Raw genomic sequence first — 19,658 nt, 5'->3', positions numbered from 1 at the left:
AGATCGACAGGCGGATCGGTGCGGCGTCCGCAGGGATGCAGGCTCTGCATCGGTGCGTCGTGGTGAAGAAGGAGCTGAGTCGAAAGGCGAAGCTCTCTATTTACCAGTCGGTCTACGTTCCTACCCTCACCTATGGTCACGAAATGTGGGTAGTGACCGAAAGAACAAGATCGCGAATACAAGCGGCCGAAATGAGTTTTCTCCGCAGGGTGTCCGGGCTCTCCCTTAGAGATAGGGTGAGAAGCTCGGTCATCCGGGAGGGGCTCAGAGTAGAACCGCTGCTCCTCCGCGTCGAGAGGGGCCAGTTGAGGTGGCCCGGGCATCTGATAAGGATGCATCCTGGACGCCTCCCTGGTGAGGTGTTCTGGGCACGTCCCACTGGGAAGAGGCCCCGGGGAAGACCCAGGACACGCTGGAGGGACTATGTCTCTCGGCTGGCCTGGGAACGCCTCGGCGTCCCCCAGGAAGAGCTGGTGGAAGTGGCCGGGGAGAGGAAAGTCTGGGCCTCCCTGCTTAGGTTGCTGCCCCCGCGACCTGACCCCCGGACAAGCGGAAGATGATGGATGGATGGATATAAAATTACTTAACGTGCCAGTACTATTGAACAATTTATAAATGAAATATGTTTAATCTCAAGAGTTTGGTTTTATATATTTCCCAAATGGAGAGGGAAAGGACCAGAATGTCTTTCTGTGATCAATCTATGCTTGATTGAGGTTAACAGTTTGGGCAGAAGATCATACTGTTGCAGCTTTCCAAGCACTAATTTCAAAGTATCTGTTATACGTTTGAGTGTGGAAACTAGCCATGTTGCCATATGTTCCTTTTGAAAAACATATCACAAGTCTGTGGATGTTATCTATTATTGAGAAATGTGTTGAGTTCACACTCAAAGGAGCATGTGATGCAAACATTTTTTCAATACCTAACCGCTATTTGTGTGACAGACCAACGAACAGGGACAGAGAGAGAGAAAGAGAGACAAAGTAAAGAATTCTGGAGAGCAGGCAAACGTTGCCTCAGCCCGTGACTCCAAGCTAACATTGTTCATTGTTCTCCAGCCTTGGCTGAGGATAATTTATCTGCCATGAACCAAGGCTCTAGGGCCCACTTCCTATTACAACCTTGCCTACCACTCATGTAAGGTCTGGCTGTGAGTTTGGGTCTGCAGTGGATCACACTGTGGTTTCTGGGCAGGGATCCACACCCTCTGCTCACCCATTATATCCAGATAATGAGAGTTCAACACCCCAGGACCCAACCTTGCCCTCACATCAACATACTGCACAATACATTCCATCACCCGCCCCTTCCCTTCATATACCTCCTGGTTCAAAACCTTAAACCATAACTCCACAAGAGGAGAAAGAAAGCTGGGGCATGTAACATAATCTGAAGGAAGATCTATTCTGGAGAGTTGGGGGATTGATTTCCGAGAGAAAAATTTGGGTTGAATTCGGGTTCCCCAGATATTATACACACACACAGTGACAGATCTACTGTATGCAGGCTGAACATTCACCATACATCGTACTGTAAGGCTGGGTTTCACCCTGCCCACCTCTCATATGCAAAAATCTGGAGTTGCAGGACGGAGTCTGTGCTTGATGGGTCTCACACCTCATTGTGTAACCCTAACCCATTGCTAGTCATATAAGTAAGGGTCAAGATGTGGTCTGATTCTTCATCTCCTGAGGGCTTCTCCTCAGCTCTGGCTCCTACTCCTTGCTCACCTCTTACTCTTTCTCTCTCTGATTTACAATAATCAAGGTACAGTATGTGAGGGTTCACTTATTAATGTTTGCCTTGTAATTGATCTCATTCATTTGCAATGTTATTAAATATATATTTCATTTAACTTTACTTTGATCATTCTTGCTCTGATTGAACCCATAGAGTCAAATAACTGTAATTTCATTGTTATTGGCATCATTTGGTTCATGTTTTATTTTATATTTTATTGTATAGTTTATTTTAATCTAATTCCACTTAGTATTGCTAGTTATGTACCCTTAGTATACTTAGTCCTCATATTTAAATTTTAGATTCCTATATGTTTAATGTTTGCACCTTCCTGCCAAAGCAAATTCCTTGTCTGTGCAAACTTTCATGGCGAATACAACCCATTCTGATGTTAATATACTGTTCAGTTTCCCTCTTCCTTTAAACCGTAGGGGAATAGTTTTGGTTGTTTGGCTAATATTTAAACCCCTATAGTACACATACACACACACACACACACACACACACATACACACATGTACATACAAACACACATGCCCTGTGCATCAAAACACCTGCAGCCCTCAGATCACTCTCTGTCCTCGAACCTCGCATACTTCTATTTGGCAGTGCATTGGCCATCCTATAGTAGCTCCAGAGAATGGGGGAGAACTAGGGGGTGGGTTGAGGGGGGAGGGGGGAAGGGACTGAGCAGGAGCAGCAGTCCTGTCTGAGTGTTGATCTCCCTTGTAAATCTTTCTCTTGCTCCCTGACTCGTCACTAATTGGAACAATCTTTCCCAGTGTCTCACTGCCAGATAAATTAGACCCACTCCCTGGGTGCCTGTGGAGAGAGGCCTGCTGCAAAGATGGAAGAAGGGGAGTGTGTGTGTGGAGGACGGCTGAGGGCTGGTGTGGTGGTGGGGCCTTTGGAGAGTGTGCGAGATGCGTCATTAATATGACCTGTGCGACGAGACTTGGGGGCTGGGGGGGGTGGGGGGGCAGAAGTACATCTGTTTTGAGTTAGGGGATTCCAACAGCAGCAGATAGCCATTGGCTGAGTGTTGCCGACTTGGGCCTGTGTGTGTGTATGTGGTGGCGGGGATCTCAGTCAGCAGTCAGACAAACTTTCCCATCGTTTCCCCCCCTCTGCTCCCTTCTCTCCTCTAGTCAGGCCGCTCTTTTCCCTCCTCTCCTCTAGTCAGGCCCCTCTTTTCGCTACTCTCCTCTAGTCAGGCCCCTTTGCTCTCTCCTCTCCTCTAGTCAGGCTCCTCTGCTCCCTCCTCTCCTCTAGTCAGGCCCCTCTGCTCCCTCCTCTCCTCTAGTCAGGCCCCTCTGCTCCCTCCTCTCCTCTAGTCAGGCCCCTCTGCGCCCTCCTCTCCTCTAGTCAGGCCCATCTGCTCACTTCTCTCCTCTAGTCAGGCCCCTCTGCTCACTTCTCTTATCTAGTCAGGCCCCTCTGCGCCCTCCTCTCGTCAGGCCCTTCTGCTCCCTCCTCTCCTCTAGTCAGGCCCCTCTGCTCCCTCCTCTCCTCTAGTCAGGCCCCTCTGCTCTCTCCTCTCCTCTAGTCAGGCCCCTCTGCTCACTTATCTACTCTAGTCAGGCCCCTCTGCTCCCTCCTTTCCTCTAGTCAGGCCCCTCTGCTTCCTCCTCTCCTCTAGTCAGGCCCCTCTGCGCCCTCCTCTCCTCTAGTCAGGCCCATCTGCTCACTTCTCTCCTCTAGTCAGGCCCCTCTGCTCACTTCTCTTATCTAGTCAGGCCCCTCTGCTCCCACCTCTCCTCTAGTCAGGCCCTTCTGCTCCCTCCTCTCCTCTAGTCAGGCCCCTCTGCTCCCACCTCTCCTCTAGTCAGACCCCTCTGCTCCCTTCTCTCCTCTAGTCAGACCCCTGTGCTTCCTTCTCTCCTCTAGTCAGGCCCCTCTGCTCCCTCTTCTCCTCTAGTCAGGCCCCTCTTTTCGCTACTCTCCTCTAGTCAGGCCCCTCTGCTCCCTCCTCTCCTCTAGTCAGGCTCCTCTGCTCACTCCTCTCCTCTAGTCAGGCCCCTCTGCTCACTTATCTCCTCTAGTCAGGCCCCTCTGCTTCCTCCTCTCCTCTAGTCAGGCCCCTCTGCGCCCTCCTCTCCTCTAGTCAGGCCCATCTGCTCACTTCTCTCCTCTAGTCAGGCCGCTCTTTTCCCTCCTCTCCTCTAGTCAGGCCCCTCTTTTCGCTACTCTCCTCTAGTCAGGCCCCTCTGCTCCCTCCTCTCCTCTAGTCAGGCCCCTCTGCTCCCTCCTCTCCTCTAGTCAGGCCCCTCTGCGCCCTCCTCTCCTCTAGTCAGGCCCATCTGCTCACTTCTCTGCTCTAGTCAGGCCCCTCTGCTCACTTTTCTTATCTAGTCAGGCCCCTCTGCGCCCTCCTCTCGTCAGGCCCTTCTGCTCCCTCCTCTCCTCTAGTCAGGCCCCTCTGCTCCCTCCTCTCCTCTAGTCAGGCCCCTCTGCTCTCTCCTCTCCTCTAGTCAGGCCCCTCTGCTCACTTATCTACTCTAGTCAGGCCCCTCTGCTCCCTCCTCTCCTCTAGTCAGGCCCCTCTGCGCCCTCCTCTCCTCTAGTCAGGCCCATCTGCTCACTTCTCTCCTCTAGTCAGGCCCCTCTGCTCACTTCTCTTATCTAGTCAGGCCCCTCTGCGCCCTCCTCTCGTCAGGCCCTTCTGCTCCCTCCTCTCCTCTAGTCAGGCCCCTCTGCTCCCTCCTCTCCTCTAGTCAGGCCCCTCTGCTCTCTCCTCTCCTCTAGTCAGGCCCCTCTGCTCACTTATCTACTCTAGTCAGGCCCCTCTGCTCCCTCCTTTCCTCTAGTCAGGCCCCTCTGCTTCCTCCTCTCCTCTAGTCAGGCCCCTCTGCGCCCTCCTCTCCTCTAGTCAGGCCCATCTGCTCACTTCTCTCCTCTAGTCAGGCCCCTCTGCTCACTTCTCTTATCTAGTCAGGCCCCTCTGCTCCCACCTCTCCTCTAGTCAGGCCCTTCTGCTCCCTCCTCTCCTCTAGTCAGGCCCCTCTGCTCCCACCTCTCCTCTAGTCAGACCCCTCTGCTCCCTTCTCTCCTCTAGTCAGACCCCTGTGCTTCCTTCTCTCCTCTAGTCAGGCCCCTCTGCTCCCTCTTCTCCTCTAGTCAGGCCCCTCTTTTCGCTACTCTCCTCTAGTCAGGCCCCTCTGCTCCCTCCTCTCCTCTAGTCAGGCTCCTCTGCTCACTCCTCTCCTCTAGTCAGGCCCCTCTGCTCACTTATCTCCTCTAGTCAGGCCCCTCTGCTTCCTCCTCTCCTCTAGTCAGGCCCCTCTGCGCCCTCCTCTCCTCTAGTCAGGCCCATCTGCTCACTTCTCTCCTCTAGTCAGGCCGCTCTTTTCCCTCCTCTCCTCTAGTCAGGCCCCTCTTTTCGCTACTCTCCTCTAGTCAGGCCCCTCTGCTCCCTCCTCTCCTCTAGTCAGGCCCCTCTGCGCCCTCCTCTCCTCTAGTCAGGCCCATCTGCTCACTTCTCTGCTCTAGTCAGGCCCCTCTGCTCACTTCTCTTATCTAGTCAGGCCCCTCTGCGCCCTCCTCTCGTCAGGCCCTTCTGCTCCCTCCTCTCCTCTAGTCAGGCCCCTCTGCTCCCTCCTCTCCTCTAGTCAGGCCCCTCTGCTCTCTCCTCTCCTCTAGTCAGGCCCCTCTGCTCACTTATCTACTCTAGTCAGGCCCCTCTGCTCCCTCCTTTCCTCTAGTCAGGCCCCTCTGCTTCCTCCTCTCCTCTAGTCAGGCCCCTCTGCGCCCTCCTCTCCTCTAGTCAGGCCCATCTGCTCACTTCTCTCCTCTAGTCAGGCCCCTCTGCTCACTTCTCTTATCTAGTCAGGCCCCTCTGCGCCCTCCTCTAGTCAGGCCCTTCTGCTCCCTCCTCTCCTCTAGTCAGGCCCCTCTGCTCCCACCTCTCCTCTAGTCAGACCCCTCTGCTCCCTTCTCTCCTCTAGTCAGACCCCTCTGCTTCCTTCTCTCCTCTAGTCAGGCCCCTCTGCTCCCTCTTCTCCTCTAGTCAGGCCCCTCTGCTCACTTATCTACTCTAGTCAGGCCCCTCTGCTCCCTCCTTTCCTCTAGTCAGGCCCCTCTGCTTCCTCCTCTCCTCTAGTCAGGCCCCTCTGCGCCCTCCTCTCCTCTAGTCAGGCCCATCTGCTCACTTCTCTCCTCTAGTCAGGCCCCTCTGCTCACTTCTCTTATCTAGTCAGGCCCCTCTGCGCCCTCCTCTCGTCAGGCCCTTCTGCTCCCTCCTCTCCTCTAGTCAGGCCCCTCTGCTCCCTCCTCTCCTCTAGTCAGGCCCCTCTGCTCTCTCCTCTACTCTAGTCAGGCCCCTCTGCTCACTTATCTACTCCATTTACATGTTTACATGTAGTCATTTAGCAGACGCTCTTATCCAGAGCGACTTACAGTAAGTACAGGGACATTCCCCCCGAGGCAAGTAGGGTGAAGTGCCTTGCCCAAGGACACAACGTCATTTGACACAGCCAAGAATCGAACCAGCGACCTTCTGATTACTAGCCCGATTCTCTAACCCCTCTGCTTCCTCCTCTCCTCTAGTCAGGCCCCTCTGCGCCCTCCTCTCCTCTAGTCAGGCCCATCTGCTCACTTATCTCCTCTAGTCAGGCCCCTCTGCTCACTTCTCTTATCTAGTCAGGCCCCTCTGCGCCCTCCTCTAGTCAGGCCCTTCTGCTCCCTCCTCTCCTCTAGTCAGGCCCCTCTGCTCCCACCTCTCCTCTAGTCAGACCCCTCTGCTCCCTTCTCTCCTCTAGTCAGACCCCTCTGCTTCCTTCTCTCCTCTAGTCAGGCCCCTCTGCTCCCTCTTCTCCTCTAGTCAGGCCCCTCTTTTCGCTACTCTCCTCTAGTCAGGCCCCTCTGCTCACTTATCTCCTCTAGTCAGGCCCCTCTGCTCCCTCCTTTCCTCTAGTCAGGCCCCTCTGCTTCCTCCTCTCCTCTAGTCAGGCCCCTCTGCGCCCTCCTCTCCTCTAGTCAGGCCCATCTGCTCACTTCTCTCCTCTAGTCAGGCCCCTCTGCTCACTTCTCTTATCTAGTCAGGCCCCTCTGCGCCCTCCTCTAGTCAGACCCCTCTGCTCCCTCCTCTCCTCTAGTCAGGCCCCTCTGCTTCCTTCTCTCCTCTAGTCAGGCCCCTCTGCTCACTTCTCTTATCTAGTCAGGCCCCTCTGCGCCCTCCTCTAGTCAGGCCCCTCTTTTCCCTCCTCTCCTCTAGTCAGGCCCCTCTTTTCGCTACTCTCCTCTAGTCAGGTCCCTCTTTTCCCTCCTCTCCTCTAGTCAGGCCACTCTTTTCGCTACTCTCCTCTAGTCAGGCCCCTCTGCTCCCTCCTCTCCTCTAGTCAGGCTCCTCTGCTCACTCCTCTCCTCTAGTCAGGCCCCTCTGCTCACTTATCTCCTCTAGTCAGGCCCCTCTGCTCCCTTCTCTCCTCTATTCAGGCCCCTCTGCTCCCTCCTCTCCTCTAGTCAGGCCCCTCTGCTCCCTCCTCTCCTGTAGTCAGGGCCCTCTGCTCACTCCTCTCTTCTAGTCAGGCCCCTCTGCTCCCTCCTCTCCTCTAGTCAGGCCCCTATAATCCATTCTCTCCTGTAGTCAGGCCCCTCTGCGCCCTCCTCTCCTCTAGTCAGGCCCCTCTAATCCATTCTCTCCTCTAGTCAGTCCCCTCTGCTCCCTCCTCTCCTCTAGTCAGGCTCCTCTGCTCACTCCTCTCCTCTAGTCAGGCCCCTCTGCTCCCTCCTCTCCTCTAGTCAGGCCCATCTGCTTCCTTCTCTCCTCTATTCAGGCCCCTCTTTTCCCGCCTCTCCTCTAGTCAGGCCCCTCTGCTCCCTCCTCTCCTGTAGTCAGGCCCCTCTGCTCCCTCCTCTCCTCTAGTCAGGCCCCTCTGCTCACTTATCTCCTCTAGTCAGGCCCCTCTGCTCCCTTCTCTCCTCTATTCAGGCCCCTCTGCTCCCTCCTCTCCTCTAGTCAGGCCCCTCTGCTCCCTCCTCTCCTGTAGTCAGGGCCCTCTGCTCACTCCTCTCTTCTAGTCAGGCCCCTCTGCTCCCTCCTCTCCTCTAGTCAGGCCCCTCTGCTCACTTCTCTTATCTAGTCAGGCCCCTCTGCGCCCTCCTCTAGTCAGACCCCTCTGCTCCCTCCTCTCCTCTAGTCAGGCCCCTCTGCTTCCTTCTCTCCTCTAGTCAGGCCCCTCTGCTCACTTCTCTTATCTAGTCAGGCCCCTCTGCGCCCTCCTCTAGTCAGGCCCCTCTTTTCCCTCCTCTCCTCTAGTCAGGCCCCTCTTTTCGCTACTCTCCTCTAGTCAGGTCCCTCTTTTCCCTCCTCTCCTCTAGTCAGGCCACTCTTTTCGCTACTCTCCTCTAGTCAGGCCCCTCTGCTCCCTTCTCTCCTCTATTCAGGCCCCTCTGCTCCCTCCTCTCCTCTAGTCAGGCCCCTCTGCTCCCTCCTCTCCTGTAGTCAGGGCCCTCTGCTCACTCCTCTCTTCTAGTCAGGCCCCTCTGCTCCCTCCTCTCCTCTAGTCAGGCCCCTATAATCCATTCTCTCCTGTAGTCAGGCCCCTCTGCGCCCTCCTCTCCTCTAGTCAGGCCCCTCTAATCCATTCTCTCCTCTAGTCAGGCCCCTCTGCTCCCTCCTCTCCTCTAGTCAGGCTCCTCTGCTCACTCCTCTCCTCTAGTCAGGCCCCTCTGCTCCCTCCTCTCCTCTAGTCAGGCCCATCTGCTTCCTTCTCTCCTCTATTCAGGCCCCTCTTTTCCCGCCTCTCCTCTAGTCAGGCCCATCTGCTTCCTTCTCTCCTCTATTCAGGCCCCTCTTTTCCCGCCTCTCCTCTAGTCAGGTCAGCTCACTTCTCTCCTCAGTCAGGCCCCTCTGCTCACTTCTCTCCTCTAGTCAGGCCCCTCTGCTCCCTCCTCTCCTGTAGTCAGGCCCCTCTTCTCCCTCCTCTCCTCTAGTCAGGCCCCTCTGCTGCACTTATCTCCTCTAGTCAGGCCTTTCTGCTCCCTCCTCTCCTCTATTCAGGCCCCTCTTTTCCCTCCTCTCCTCTATTCAGGACCCTCTGCACCCTCCTCTCCTCTAGTCAGGCCCCTCTGCTCCCTCCTCTCCTCTAGTCAGGCCCCTCTGCTCCCTCCTCTCCTCTATTCAGGCCCATCTGCTCCCTTCTCTCCTCTATTCAGGCCCCTCTTTTCCCTCCTCTCCTCTAGTCAGGCCCCTCTGCTCACTTCTCTCCTCAGTCAGGCCCCTCTGCTCACTTCTCTCCTCTAGTCAGGCCCCTCTGCTCCCTCCTCTCCTGTAGTCAGGGCCCTCTGCTCACTCCTCTCTTCTAGTCAGGCCCCTCTGCTCCCTCCTCTCCTCTAGTCAGGCCCCTATAATCCATTCTCTCCTGTAGTCAGGCCCCTCTGCGCCCTCCTCTCCTCTAGTCAGGCCCATCTGCTCACTTCTCTCCTCTAGTCAGGCCCCTCTGCTCACTTCTCTTATCTAGTCAGGCCCCTCTGCGCCCTCCTCTCGTCAGGCCCTTCTGCTCCCTCCTCTCCTCTAGTCAGGCCCCTCTGCTCCCTCCTCTCCTCTAGTCAGGCCCCTCTGCTCTCTCCTCTAGTCAGGCCCCTCTGCTCACTTATCTACTCCATTTACATGTTTACATGTAGTCATTTAGCAGACGCTCTTATCCAGAGCGACTTACAGTAAGTACAGGGACATTCCCCCCGAGGCAAGTAGGGTGAAGTGCCTTGCCCAAGGACACAACGTCATTTGACACAGCCAAGAATCGAACCAGCGACCTTCTGATTACTAGCCCGATTCTCTAACCGCTCAGCCACCTGACTCCCTACTCTAGTCCCTACTCTAGTCCCTACTCTAGTCAGGCCCCTCTGCTCCCTCCTTTCCTCTAGTCAGGCCCCTCTGCTTCCTCCTCTCCTCTAGTCAGGCCCCTCTGCGCCCTCCTCTCCTCTAGTCAGGCCCATCTGCTCACTTCTCTCCTCTAGTCAGGCCCCTCTGCTCACTTCTCTTATCTAGTCAGGCCCCTCTGCGCCCTCCTCTAGTCAGGCCCTTCTGCTCCCTCCTCTCCTCTAGTCAGGCCCCTCTGCTCCCACCTCTCCTCTAGTCAGACCCCTCTGCTCCCTTCTCTCCTCTAGTCAGACCCCTCTGCTTCCTTCTCTCCTCTAGTCAGGCCCCTCTGCTCCCTCTTCTCCTCTAGTCAGGCCCCTCTTTTCGCTACTCTCCTCTAGTCAGGCCCCTCTGCTCCCTCCTCTCCTCTAGTCAGGCTCCTCTGCTCACTCCTCTCCTCTAGTCAGGCCCCTCTGCTCACTTATCTCCTCTAGTCAGGCCCCTCTGCTCCCTCCTTTCCTCTAGTCAGGCCCCTCTGCTTCCTCCTCTCCTCTAGTCAGGCCCCTCTGCGCCCTCCTCTCCTCTAGTCAGGCCCATCTGCTCACTTCTCTCCTCTAGTCAGGCCCCTCTGCTCACTTCTCTTATCTAGTCAGGCCCCTCTGCGCCCTCCTCTAGTCAGACCCCTCTGCTCCCTCCTCTCCTCTAGTCAGGCCCCTCTGCTTCCTTCTCTCCTCTAGTCAGGCCCCTCTGCTCACTTCTCTTATCTAGTCAGGCCCCTCTGCGCCCTCCTCTAGTCAGGCCCCTCTTTTCCCTCCTCTCCTCTAGTCAGGCCCCTCTTTTCGCTACTCTCCTCTAGTCAGGTCCCTCTTTTCCCTCCTCTCCTCTAGTCAGGCCACTCTTTTCGCTACTCTCCTCTAGTCAGGCCCCTCTGCTCCCTCCTCTCCTCTAGTCAGGCTCCTCTGCTCACTCCTCTCCTCTAGTCAGGCCCCTCTGCTCACTTATCTCCTCTAGTCAGGCCCCTCTGCTCCCTTCTCTCCTCTATTCAGGCCCCTCTGCTCCTTCCTCTCCTCTAGTCAGGCCCCTCTGCTCCCTCCTCTCCTGTAGTCAGGGCCCTCTGCTCACTCCTCTCTTCTAGTCAGGCCCCTCTGCTCCCTCCTCTCCTCTAGTCAGGCCCCTATAATCCATTCTCTCCTGTAGTCAGGCCCCTCTGCGCCCTCCTCTCCTCTAGTCAGGCCCCTCTAATCCATTCTCTCCTCTAGTCAGGCCCCTCTGCTCCCTCCTCTCCTCTAGTCAGGCTCCTCTGCTCACTCCTCTCCTCTAGTCAGGCCCCTCTGCTCCCTCCTCTCCTCTAGTCAGGCCCATCTGCTTCCTTCTCTCCTCTATTCAGGCCCCTCTTTTCCCGCCTCTCCTCTAGTCAGGCCCCTCTGCTCCCTCCTCTCCTGTAGTCAGGCCCCTCTGCTCCCTCCTCTCCTCTAGTCAGGCCCCTCTGCTCACTTATCTCCTCTAGTCAGGCCCCTCTGCTCCCTTCTCTCCTCTATTCAGGCCCCTCTGCTCCCTCCTCTCCTCTAGTCAGGCCCCTCTGCTCCCTCCTCTCCTGTAGTCAGGGCCCTCTGCTCACTCCTCTCTTCTAGTCAGGCCCCTCTGCTCCCTCCCCTCCTCTAGTCAGGCCCCTCTGCTCACTTCTCTTATCTAGTCAGGCCCCTCTGCGCCCTCCTCTAGTCAGACCCCTCTGCTCCCTCCTCTCCTCTAGTCAGGCCCCTCTGCTTCCTTCTCTCCTCTAGTCAGGCCCCTCTGCTCACTTCTCTTATCTAGTCAGGCCCCTCTGCGCCCTCCTCTAGTCAGGCCCCTCTTTTCCCTCCTCTCCTCTAGTCAGGCCCCTCTTTTCGCTACTCTCCTCTAGTCAGGTCCCTCTTTTCCCTCCTCTCCTCTAGTCAGGCCACTCTTTTCGCTACTCTCCTCTAGTCAGGCCCCTCTGCTCCCTCCTCTCCTCTAGTCAGGCTCCTCTGCTCACTCCTCTCCTCTAGTCAGGCCCCTCTGCTCACTTATCTCCTCTAGTCAGGCCCCTCTGCTCCCTTCTCTCCTCTATTCAGGCCCCTCTGCTCCCTCCTCTCCTCTAGTCAGGCCCCTCTGCTCCCTCCTCTCCTCTAGTCAGGCCCCTATAATCCATTCTCTCCTGTAGTCAGGCCCCTCTGCGCCCTCCTCTCCTCTAGTCAGGCCCCTCTAATCCATTCTCTCCTCTAGTCAGGCCCCTCTGCTCCCTCCTCTCCTCTAGTCAGGCCCATCTGCTTCCTTCTCTCCTCTATTCAGGCCCCTCTTTTCCCGCCTCTCCTCTAGTCAGGCCCCTCTGCTCCCTCCTCTCCTGTAGTCAGGCCCCTCTGCTCCCTCCTCATCTCTAGTCAGGCCCCTCTTCTCCCTCCTCTCCTCTAGTCAGGCCCCTCTGCTGCACTTATCTCCTCTAGTCAGGCCTTTCTGCTCCCTCCTCTCCTCTATTCAGGCCCCTCTTTTCCCTCCTCTCCTCTAGTCAGGCCCCTCTGCTCCCTCCTCTCCTCTATTCAGGACCCTCTGCACCCTCCTCTCCTCTAGTCAGGCCCCTCTGCTCCCTCCTCTCCTCTAGTCAGGCCCCTCTGCTCCCTCCTCTCCTCTATTCAGGCCCATCTGCTCCCTTCTCTCCTCTATTCAGGCCCCTCTGCTCCCTCCTCTCCTCTAGTCAGGCCCCTCTGCTCCCTCCTCTCCTGTAGTCAGGGCCCTCTGCTCACTCCTCTCTTCTAGTCAGGCCCCTCTGCTCCCTCCTCTCCTCTAGTCAGGCCCCTATAATCCATTCTCTCCTGTAGTCAGGCCCCTCTGCGCCCTCCTCTCCTCTAGTCAGGCCCCTCTAATCCATTCTCTCCTCTAGTCAGTCCCCTCTGCTCCCTCCTCTCCTCTAGTCAGGCTCCTCTGCTCACTCCTCTCCTCTAGTCAGGCCCCTCTGCTCCCTCCTCTCCTCTAGTCAGGCCCATCTGCTTCCTTCTCTCCTCTATTCAGGCCCCTCTTTTCCCGCCTCTCCTCTAGTCAGGCCCCTCTGCTCCCTCCTCTCCTGTAGTCAGGCCCCTCTGCTCCCTCCTCTCCTCTATTCAGGCCCCTCTTTTCCCTCCTCTCCTCTAGTCAGGCCCCTCTGCTCACTTCTCTCCTCAGTCAGGCCCCTCTGCTCACTTCTCTCCTCTAGTCAGGCCCCTCTGCTCACTTCTCTCCTCTAGTCAGGCACCTTTGCTCCCTCCTATGCTCTAGTCAGGCCCCTCTGCTCCCTCCTCTCCTCTAGTCAGGCCCCTCTGCTCCCTTTTCTCCTCTAGTCAGGCCCTGACTTGGTTTGGCGGTGTAGGCACTCCGCTGTCCCAGGCTGTGTCACTGACGAGTGATGAGCGGCCTTGGGGTGTAATGCCCCCCACCCTTAACTGGGCTAAAACCATCCACCCTGTCTGCAGTGTTTATTAGAAAATGTTTACACTGGTAGGTTTGCGTTGCAGCCTGCAGCGGACCGACCTGTTTTGAAGCAGCATTCATAGAAATGCCAGACAATGGACAGGAAACCGTTGCCAGCATGCCGCCTGCCTGCAGTACACAAGCCCAGCAGTAGACCCTGGGCTGCAGCACCCTGGCTGCAGCTCTCTGTCCCCTCGGGGAGGGAGTCTCCCTGGAACACACCCTCCGTTTACTAGCAAGCCTTCTCCGTTGAGGCAAGTATGTTCCTCAGACATATCATATCATGTTGCTATAGTTGGATTCCCCTGTCCAAACAGATGTGTAGTGTACAGTAGACCCCGAAGCCGCCGCCAAGCGCCGCCATTTGAGTTTCAGCCAAAGCCAGCTAATAATTTTGTAAGCCAAATTTAGCCGCCATCTGATATTCTTTGGCTGTGCCAGCTGAAATTATTTGCATCAAACAATAATTATATCTATCACATAGACATACACACACGAAAAATAAATGATAAACTAAATCAATTTTGCACACCGGATTCGCCACAGTCTCGTGCTCGTTGCTATGATACACAGGACTCACAGTGAATTGATGACCAATTAAAATTGCGTGTTTTCCGATAGTGATGACCATAGACATAGACAGTAAAAGAAGCAATGCATTTTTCTCTCACGCTGAGCTGAAATGGCTAGAAAACTAGAAAAGGTAATTGTGTTGTTCTCACATACTTTCCTAATTACTACGTTGGATACTTAGACTGTTGTTAGATCTTGAGTTTTTGGAAGTAAGAATGCCGTTTTGTCAGGACTAGAATGCCGTTTGTCGTTGAGTCAGGACTAGTGTTTTATCGATATTTTTGTACTCTTTTAGAACTTGGAAATATTGAAATCTAGTAAATCAGTATAACATACACCTCTGTAGACATGAAGTGGCAGCTTCAGCCATTTGTAGCTATTAACATTTTGGCGGCTGCAGCAGCCATTTAGGTTTTGGCTGAGCTGGCTAGCCAGCCAATAACTTCATCAGCCAGCCATTATTCTCAAAACAAATGGCTTTGGGGTCTAGTGTACAGGGCAGTGGACAACCAGGCAGGCTATCCTTGAAACAATGTCATAAGTGTAGCCTTTGTTGAAATACGTTATTTTAGTGCATGGAAATGCATCAGTGCCACAATTCCAGAGATTTACTAAGGTTCTACCTTTAGTGTTATCGTAACCAAAAAGCCTCATTACTATCCTCTGATAACAAAACAAGAGATTGTGTTAAGACACAACAACAAATAAGATCGAAAAGAAACAACTGTTACTGTAAATGACAAGTGCACTAGTTTGTCCACCCCCTCACCTGTTTCCGTTGAGCTGGCCACTGTTGCACTCCATCTTGATGGTGACACGAGCAGGGGGCTGGGACAGCCAGTCCTGCTGGTTTACCCGAGGGCTCATCTTGGCTGCCTGGCCGTAATCGCTGGCCGAAGACGCCGTCATCTCCGTCTTGGGATGCTGGGAAGTTCCGAAAGCACACTCGAACAGTGACTGGTCTTCACTCACCACCGACAACGCTTCCTGTGCAAAGTGTGGGGGGGAAAAAACATTTAAACAACAAAATATGAAAATATAAACAAATGTCTTCTAAAAGAGTGTAAAGTCCAGTCTGTCATATACTTTGGTACAATGCTTGTTGTGAACATTCCAAACTATTTTTTCCCCCTCTACCATTCATGTACTGTATGTTATTATTGGTGTAAATATTCATCTGAAAGCCACAAATCTGAGCAAACACTAAATTTAAACTGGCAAACACGACAAAAACTTGCTAATTTAGCTACCATATGCTAACACCGGGGAACCACCAAGAAGCAAAGGCATTCAGTTAATCCTGCAGGCTTTCTTCCCCACAAGACAATAGACATATCCTGGCATCTCAAGGCTGACTTTGCCGCCTACCAGTCAGGGAGGAACCTTTTTCAGGTTTATATATTCATGGTCTGAAATTGAGGGGGTCCCCTTATTCTTACTCTGTGGCCAAGTGTATACTGACATTGTTTTTGCAATAGTTTTAATAATTTTATGTTCTTTAGAATTATGTGTATGTATGTGTGACGGTAACAGACGTAACAGACGTAGCCATGCTCCGTCACAACAAGGTGTCGTTCGCCACTCGCTGGGCTCGAACGCACAACCTCTGCCAAGCACGACCACTACCAGCTACGCCAAAGAAAAGCTAGCTATTCGTTGACACGGGTGGCCTGTTACATACCTGAGGAGTGAGTTTCACAGGTTCACACCCGTTACATTCACCCTTCTGAAATTCACTCCGGTGGTTAGCTGACGCTAACCTTGTGAATCCGGGTCACGGCACCAATGTGACGGTATGTAACAGATGTAGCCACGCTCTGTCACAACAAGGCGTCATTCGTCACTCGCTGGGCTCGAACTCACGACCTCTGACTTGCCAAGCGCGACCACTATCAGATACGCCAAAGAAAAGCTAGCTATTCATTGACGCGGGTGGCCTGTTACATACCTGAGGAGTGAGTTTCACAGGTTCACACCCGTTAGATATAGTAAAATAAAGAATAACCTTTTCTAGTAAAAAAAAAAGTTACAGTAAATACATTTTTATGTAATTCCGCATTGTATTGCTTTAGATTTGAATGCTAGGACTCAACCATATATTTTTACTTAAATATGGTCAAGAGGGTAGTTAAAGCTGATGTAAGAAGACCACAGCAGAGACCATAACCATGCTGATAAGGGGGTTATCTCATCTCTGGATATCCTCCCTAAAACCACACTGTTCTAAAGGTCTGACTTCTCAAACACACAGCGTGAGATTGCACGGCTTCTAAGAAAGATCACCATCTCACATGGTAAAAACATGTGGCTGAATACTTAGAAAGAAAGTGTGTTTTTTTTTAAGCTCAGGAGGAGTTGATTTCAAATTCCTTTCTGGAATTCAACTGTGAAGTAACAAAACTACTGTCTATGACGCATGCACACCTTTTCCCACAAACCTCACAACAAACAGTTTTGTTCGCAGTGTTGTTTAGTTTTGTGAAGCATACGGTTCAGGTCACAACCTTGTCAAACACAACCAAGCTAAAACTGGATATTTTACATGTCTTCAACTGCCCTGCCCCTTCTTATATCCCTCTCATGTCCCTCTCTCCTCTCTTGCTCTCTCTCTAGAAAAAACAACCATAGTTGTCTCTCAAAGCCACTCTCTCCTTGTTCCTCACCTCTCTCTCTTTCAGTCTGTGACAGACACAAACACACAGACACACACACATTTGTAAGTAGTAGGAGTGCCTCTGAAGCGTATTGGTGTGAGTGAACCGCCCTGATCTGGAGGCAGGTCAAGAGCCTGACCTCAAATCAGTTAGGAGGAAAAGGAAACGGTGTTGGAAACCAGATTAATGTGGTGGGGTCCTGGTCCTCCCTGATACAGTGTCTCAGCTGCAAACCACATTACCCTCACCTGACAGAGGGAAGAAGAAAGGGAGGGAACGCAATACGAGAAAAACTGATATGTTTAGATCCAGAAACACAAAAGAGGAAGCTCAAGAGGGATGGATGAAGACTGAGGAGAAAAGAGACTAGTTCAAATCCCTGATGATCCTAGTGAAACTAGGAGCACATGCAGCTTTTGGTTGTCCAGCCCAAACAAAAGAAAAAAATATCCACTCACGGCTAATGGAGGGCCAGACAGCTCCACACTTCCTGAACTTTGATCCTATAGAAAAAGCCATAAAGCCGAGAACCAATTGCTATGTAGATCATTGATAGTGATGTTGATTAAAACCATTGTTGGGAATTGCTTGGAATCTATGTGTATCCAGTGTAGCCTATTGTGGCTAGGTGATAATCTTTATGGAAAATGTTGGGGAAGGTCATGAATTGAATATAAAATAAACCCAAAACAAAACCTTAGATTCGAGACAACATGCTGCGTTCCTTTTGTGAAGAGATTAAGATATTCCATCAACACCATGATAAAAAAGAAGCAAAAATAATAATGTATGGTTTTTAAATAAATTAGTTGGGACAACAAGAAAGGTCTGGCCAAGTCAACAACGTTGCCCAGAATTGAGAATTCCTCTACGGCCCATTATTCTTTGCTGAGGAAAAGTGAAAGATTGTTTCACAAGCTTTGGCGTCACTGCCAAAAAAAACAAACACAGAATTATGGAGAGAGGAGCAAGGCAAAGTTCTACTTGACACCCATTCCTTGGGAGGATAAGACATGGAGAACACACGTGAAGGGTGGTCCTTAGTCAAAGTTAGCACTCTGTGTTTTAGCGAAGAGCTAACTGACACTACTAAGCAGGCAGCTCAATAGCTTTCTGGGAAGGAAAATGAACTATTGACCAGAGGGCAGCTTACTCAAATAAAAACCCTTGGCCACCATTAGGCTCTTATTGGGAATTGCCACTATAAATATTGAGCTTTTATCGTGGAAAAGTGGTATGGTGCACTGTTAATTTCACCTAATATAATGTTGTGTAAATGACATTTAACAACAATCAGAATTATATTCTTCTGGATGATCCTGCCAAACATGTTGGTGGTAATTCTTTTCAAAATCTTATTCAATATAGCATTTTCAATCCTTTCAAAATCTTAGTTCAAATGTTGGCCATATATACTGATATATACATTATACATATTATATATACATTTACTAAAAGATTTTTCCACAAAGGAGATGCTGTCACACTGCGCTCTAGCCTTCTAAGAATAGAAAGGTTTACCACACAAAATTGGGGCAAAAAAGATAATTAACCACAGGATAGCTACAGTGTCTCTGTGTAACTCATAATTCAGTATCAGCAACTCTGGCAGTTCCAAATCTATGCCACTGAAAGATACTGTAGCTATTCACACGAAGCAGTTGCAGGCTACCACACTGAAGAGATGCTGATGAACTGTGGATCTGTAGACAGGAAGCAGCCCCTCTCTCAGCATTTCCTGCATTGAAAGTTCCAGATAGTGAGGGATATCGGAGATGGAGGGGGCGGACAAAAGGAAGCACTTGTCCATCGGCCTCCGGATTGCAACTGCAGAGAGCCAATGGAATAGCCAGGCAAAAGGGAAATGGAGGGAGAGAGACATAGAAAATAGAAAGAAAAAGTCCGAAAGTTGAGAGAAAGATACAAGAAAGATGAGAGCACAAAAAAAGAGAAACAAGAGGGAGTAAATGAGAATAGGGGTGGGCACTGTAGAGTGAGAGAAAGAGCGAATTGGAGAAAGAAAGGGATGTTAAGCACGAGGAAAGGAAAATGAAAAGGGAGGAAAGGCAGGAGAAAAAATCAAGAGCTAGGGAAGCACACTCATCCATGTATAAAAGGACAGCACATTGGGTAGTAAACCGCCTAGTAACGTCAATGGCGCAGCCTATGGCTCATCGGGGGCATCCATTCTGGATGTTGTTTTAGCAGCCCCCTCCCTGATTCCACCAATCATTCAACTCATTATTTTCCAGGTGGTTAGACGACAGGACAAATGGATGTCACACTAGGAACTGACAGAGATGTATGTCTCTTCAGTATAGCAAAAAGTACTTAATCCTAAAGCTTCATATTATTAACAAACTGGATAAAAAGTTATGTCGGCACACACAAATTCATTGTTTTGAAATCGGACACAATAGTGAGTGGGTGTCTCTGCAGCAAGCAAACAATGAATCATTGTCAGGGTCTTGGTTTGGCAGTAGCGTGTGTTATGCTGTCATGTGTGGTACGGAAAACTCATGATGTGTGAAACTAGCTCAGGGTGAAACTTGGAGCGGCTAATGGCAAAATATGGCAAAAGTGCGCTTTAAGGTTCTGAAATAAAAAAATACTGGCCACAAACTGACACACAAAAAGCCACAACCACATACCATGGGATGACCCTAGTGTTTATACAAGTCAAGCCATTACACTTAATTATGCATGCTTTTGTAGAGTGCAAATCCTGACCTTTCCAAAACATTTGTTGGAGAACAACTTTCCCATTTCTCTTGACTTTGCAGGAGTTCAAGGAACATGTCGTCAAGATATACAGTATGTAGAGGCCAGACTATGTTCTTCACATTACAAACATTTCGTAACCAGGACAGTACTTACTAGGGAGTCATGTGGCCGAGCGGTTAGGGAATCGGGCTAGTAATCAGAAGGTTGCTGGGTCGATTCCCGGCCGTGTCAAATGACGTTGTGTCCTTGGGCAAGGCACTCTACCCTACTTGCCTCGGGGGGAATGTCCCTGTACTTACTGTAAGTCGCTCTGGATAAGAGCGTCTGCTAAATGACTAAAATGTAAATGTACTAAACCAAATCCTTACTTTCTGATAATTGACCGTTGACATGTTTCAATCTCAATGTTAAACACCAGTGAAACCATTGTGCAACTAAGCAGGACTGTTGTGACAGAGGAACTAGACAGTACTTTCCACATGAACTTCACTATTGCACTTTCCAAAAGATGACAACAAGCTGTTTTTTTCCTATAGCTTGGTAGTGCAAGCCTTGGATTCTTCAAAAGGTACAAACGTTTACTGGCATTGCATGCTGATGAATAGAAGAGTCACAAATCTTGTTTTTGCTAGAATTTCTACTAAGAAAAGTTTTAAAGATGAGGGTTAGTTAGGGTCTCCACATTTTCATATAAAGACATTCAAGGG

General features: G+C 51.7%; 1 protein-coding gene across 1 annotated transcript in view; it reads right to left on the bottom strand.

Moving 5' to 3' along the window:
- erg (ETS transcription factor ERG) overlaps window positions 1-19,658 on the bottom strand; it is a 33,842-nt gene that overhangs the window by 13,110 nt on the left and 1,074 nt on the right. The window contains exon 2 of the mRNA XM_067257778.1: window positions 14,343-14,560. Coding sequence (XP_067113879.1) covers window positions 14,343-14,560 — 218 coding nt within the window. The remainder of the gene's footprint in view (window positions 1-14,342; window positions 14,561-19,658) is intronic.

Source organism: Osmerus mordax, chromosome 19 (genome assembly GCF_038355195.1).
Source record: "Osmerus mordax isolate fOsmMor3 chromosome 19, fOsmMor3.pri, whole genome shotgun sequence".
Lineage (NCBI taxonomy): Eukaryota > Metazoa > Chordata > Actinopteri > Osmeriformes > Osmeridae > Osmerus > Osmerus mordax.
This window is presented reverse-complemented; position numbering and strand designations above follow the sequence as displayed.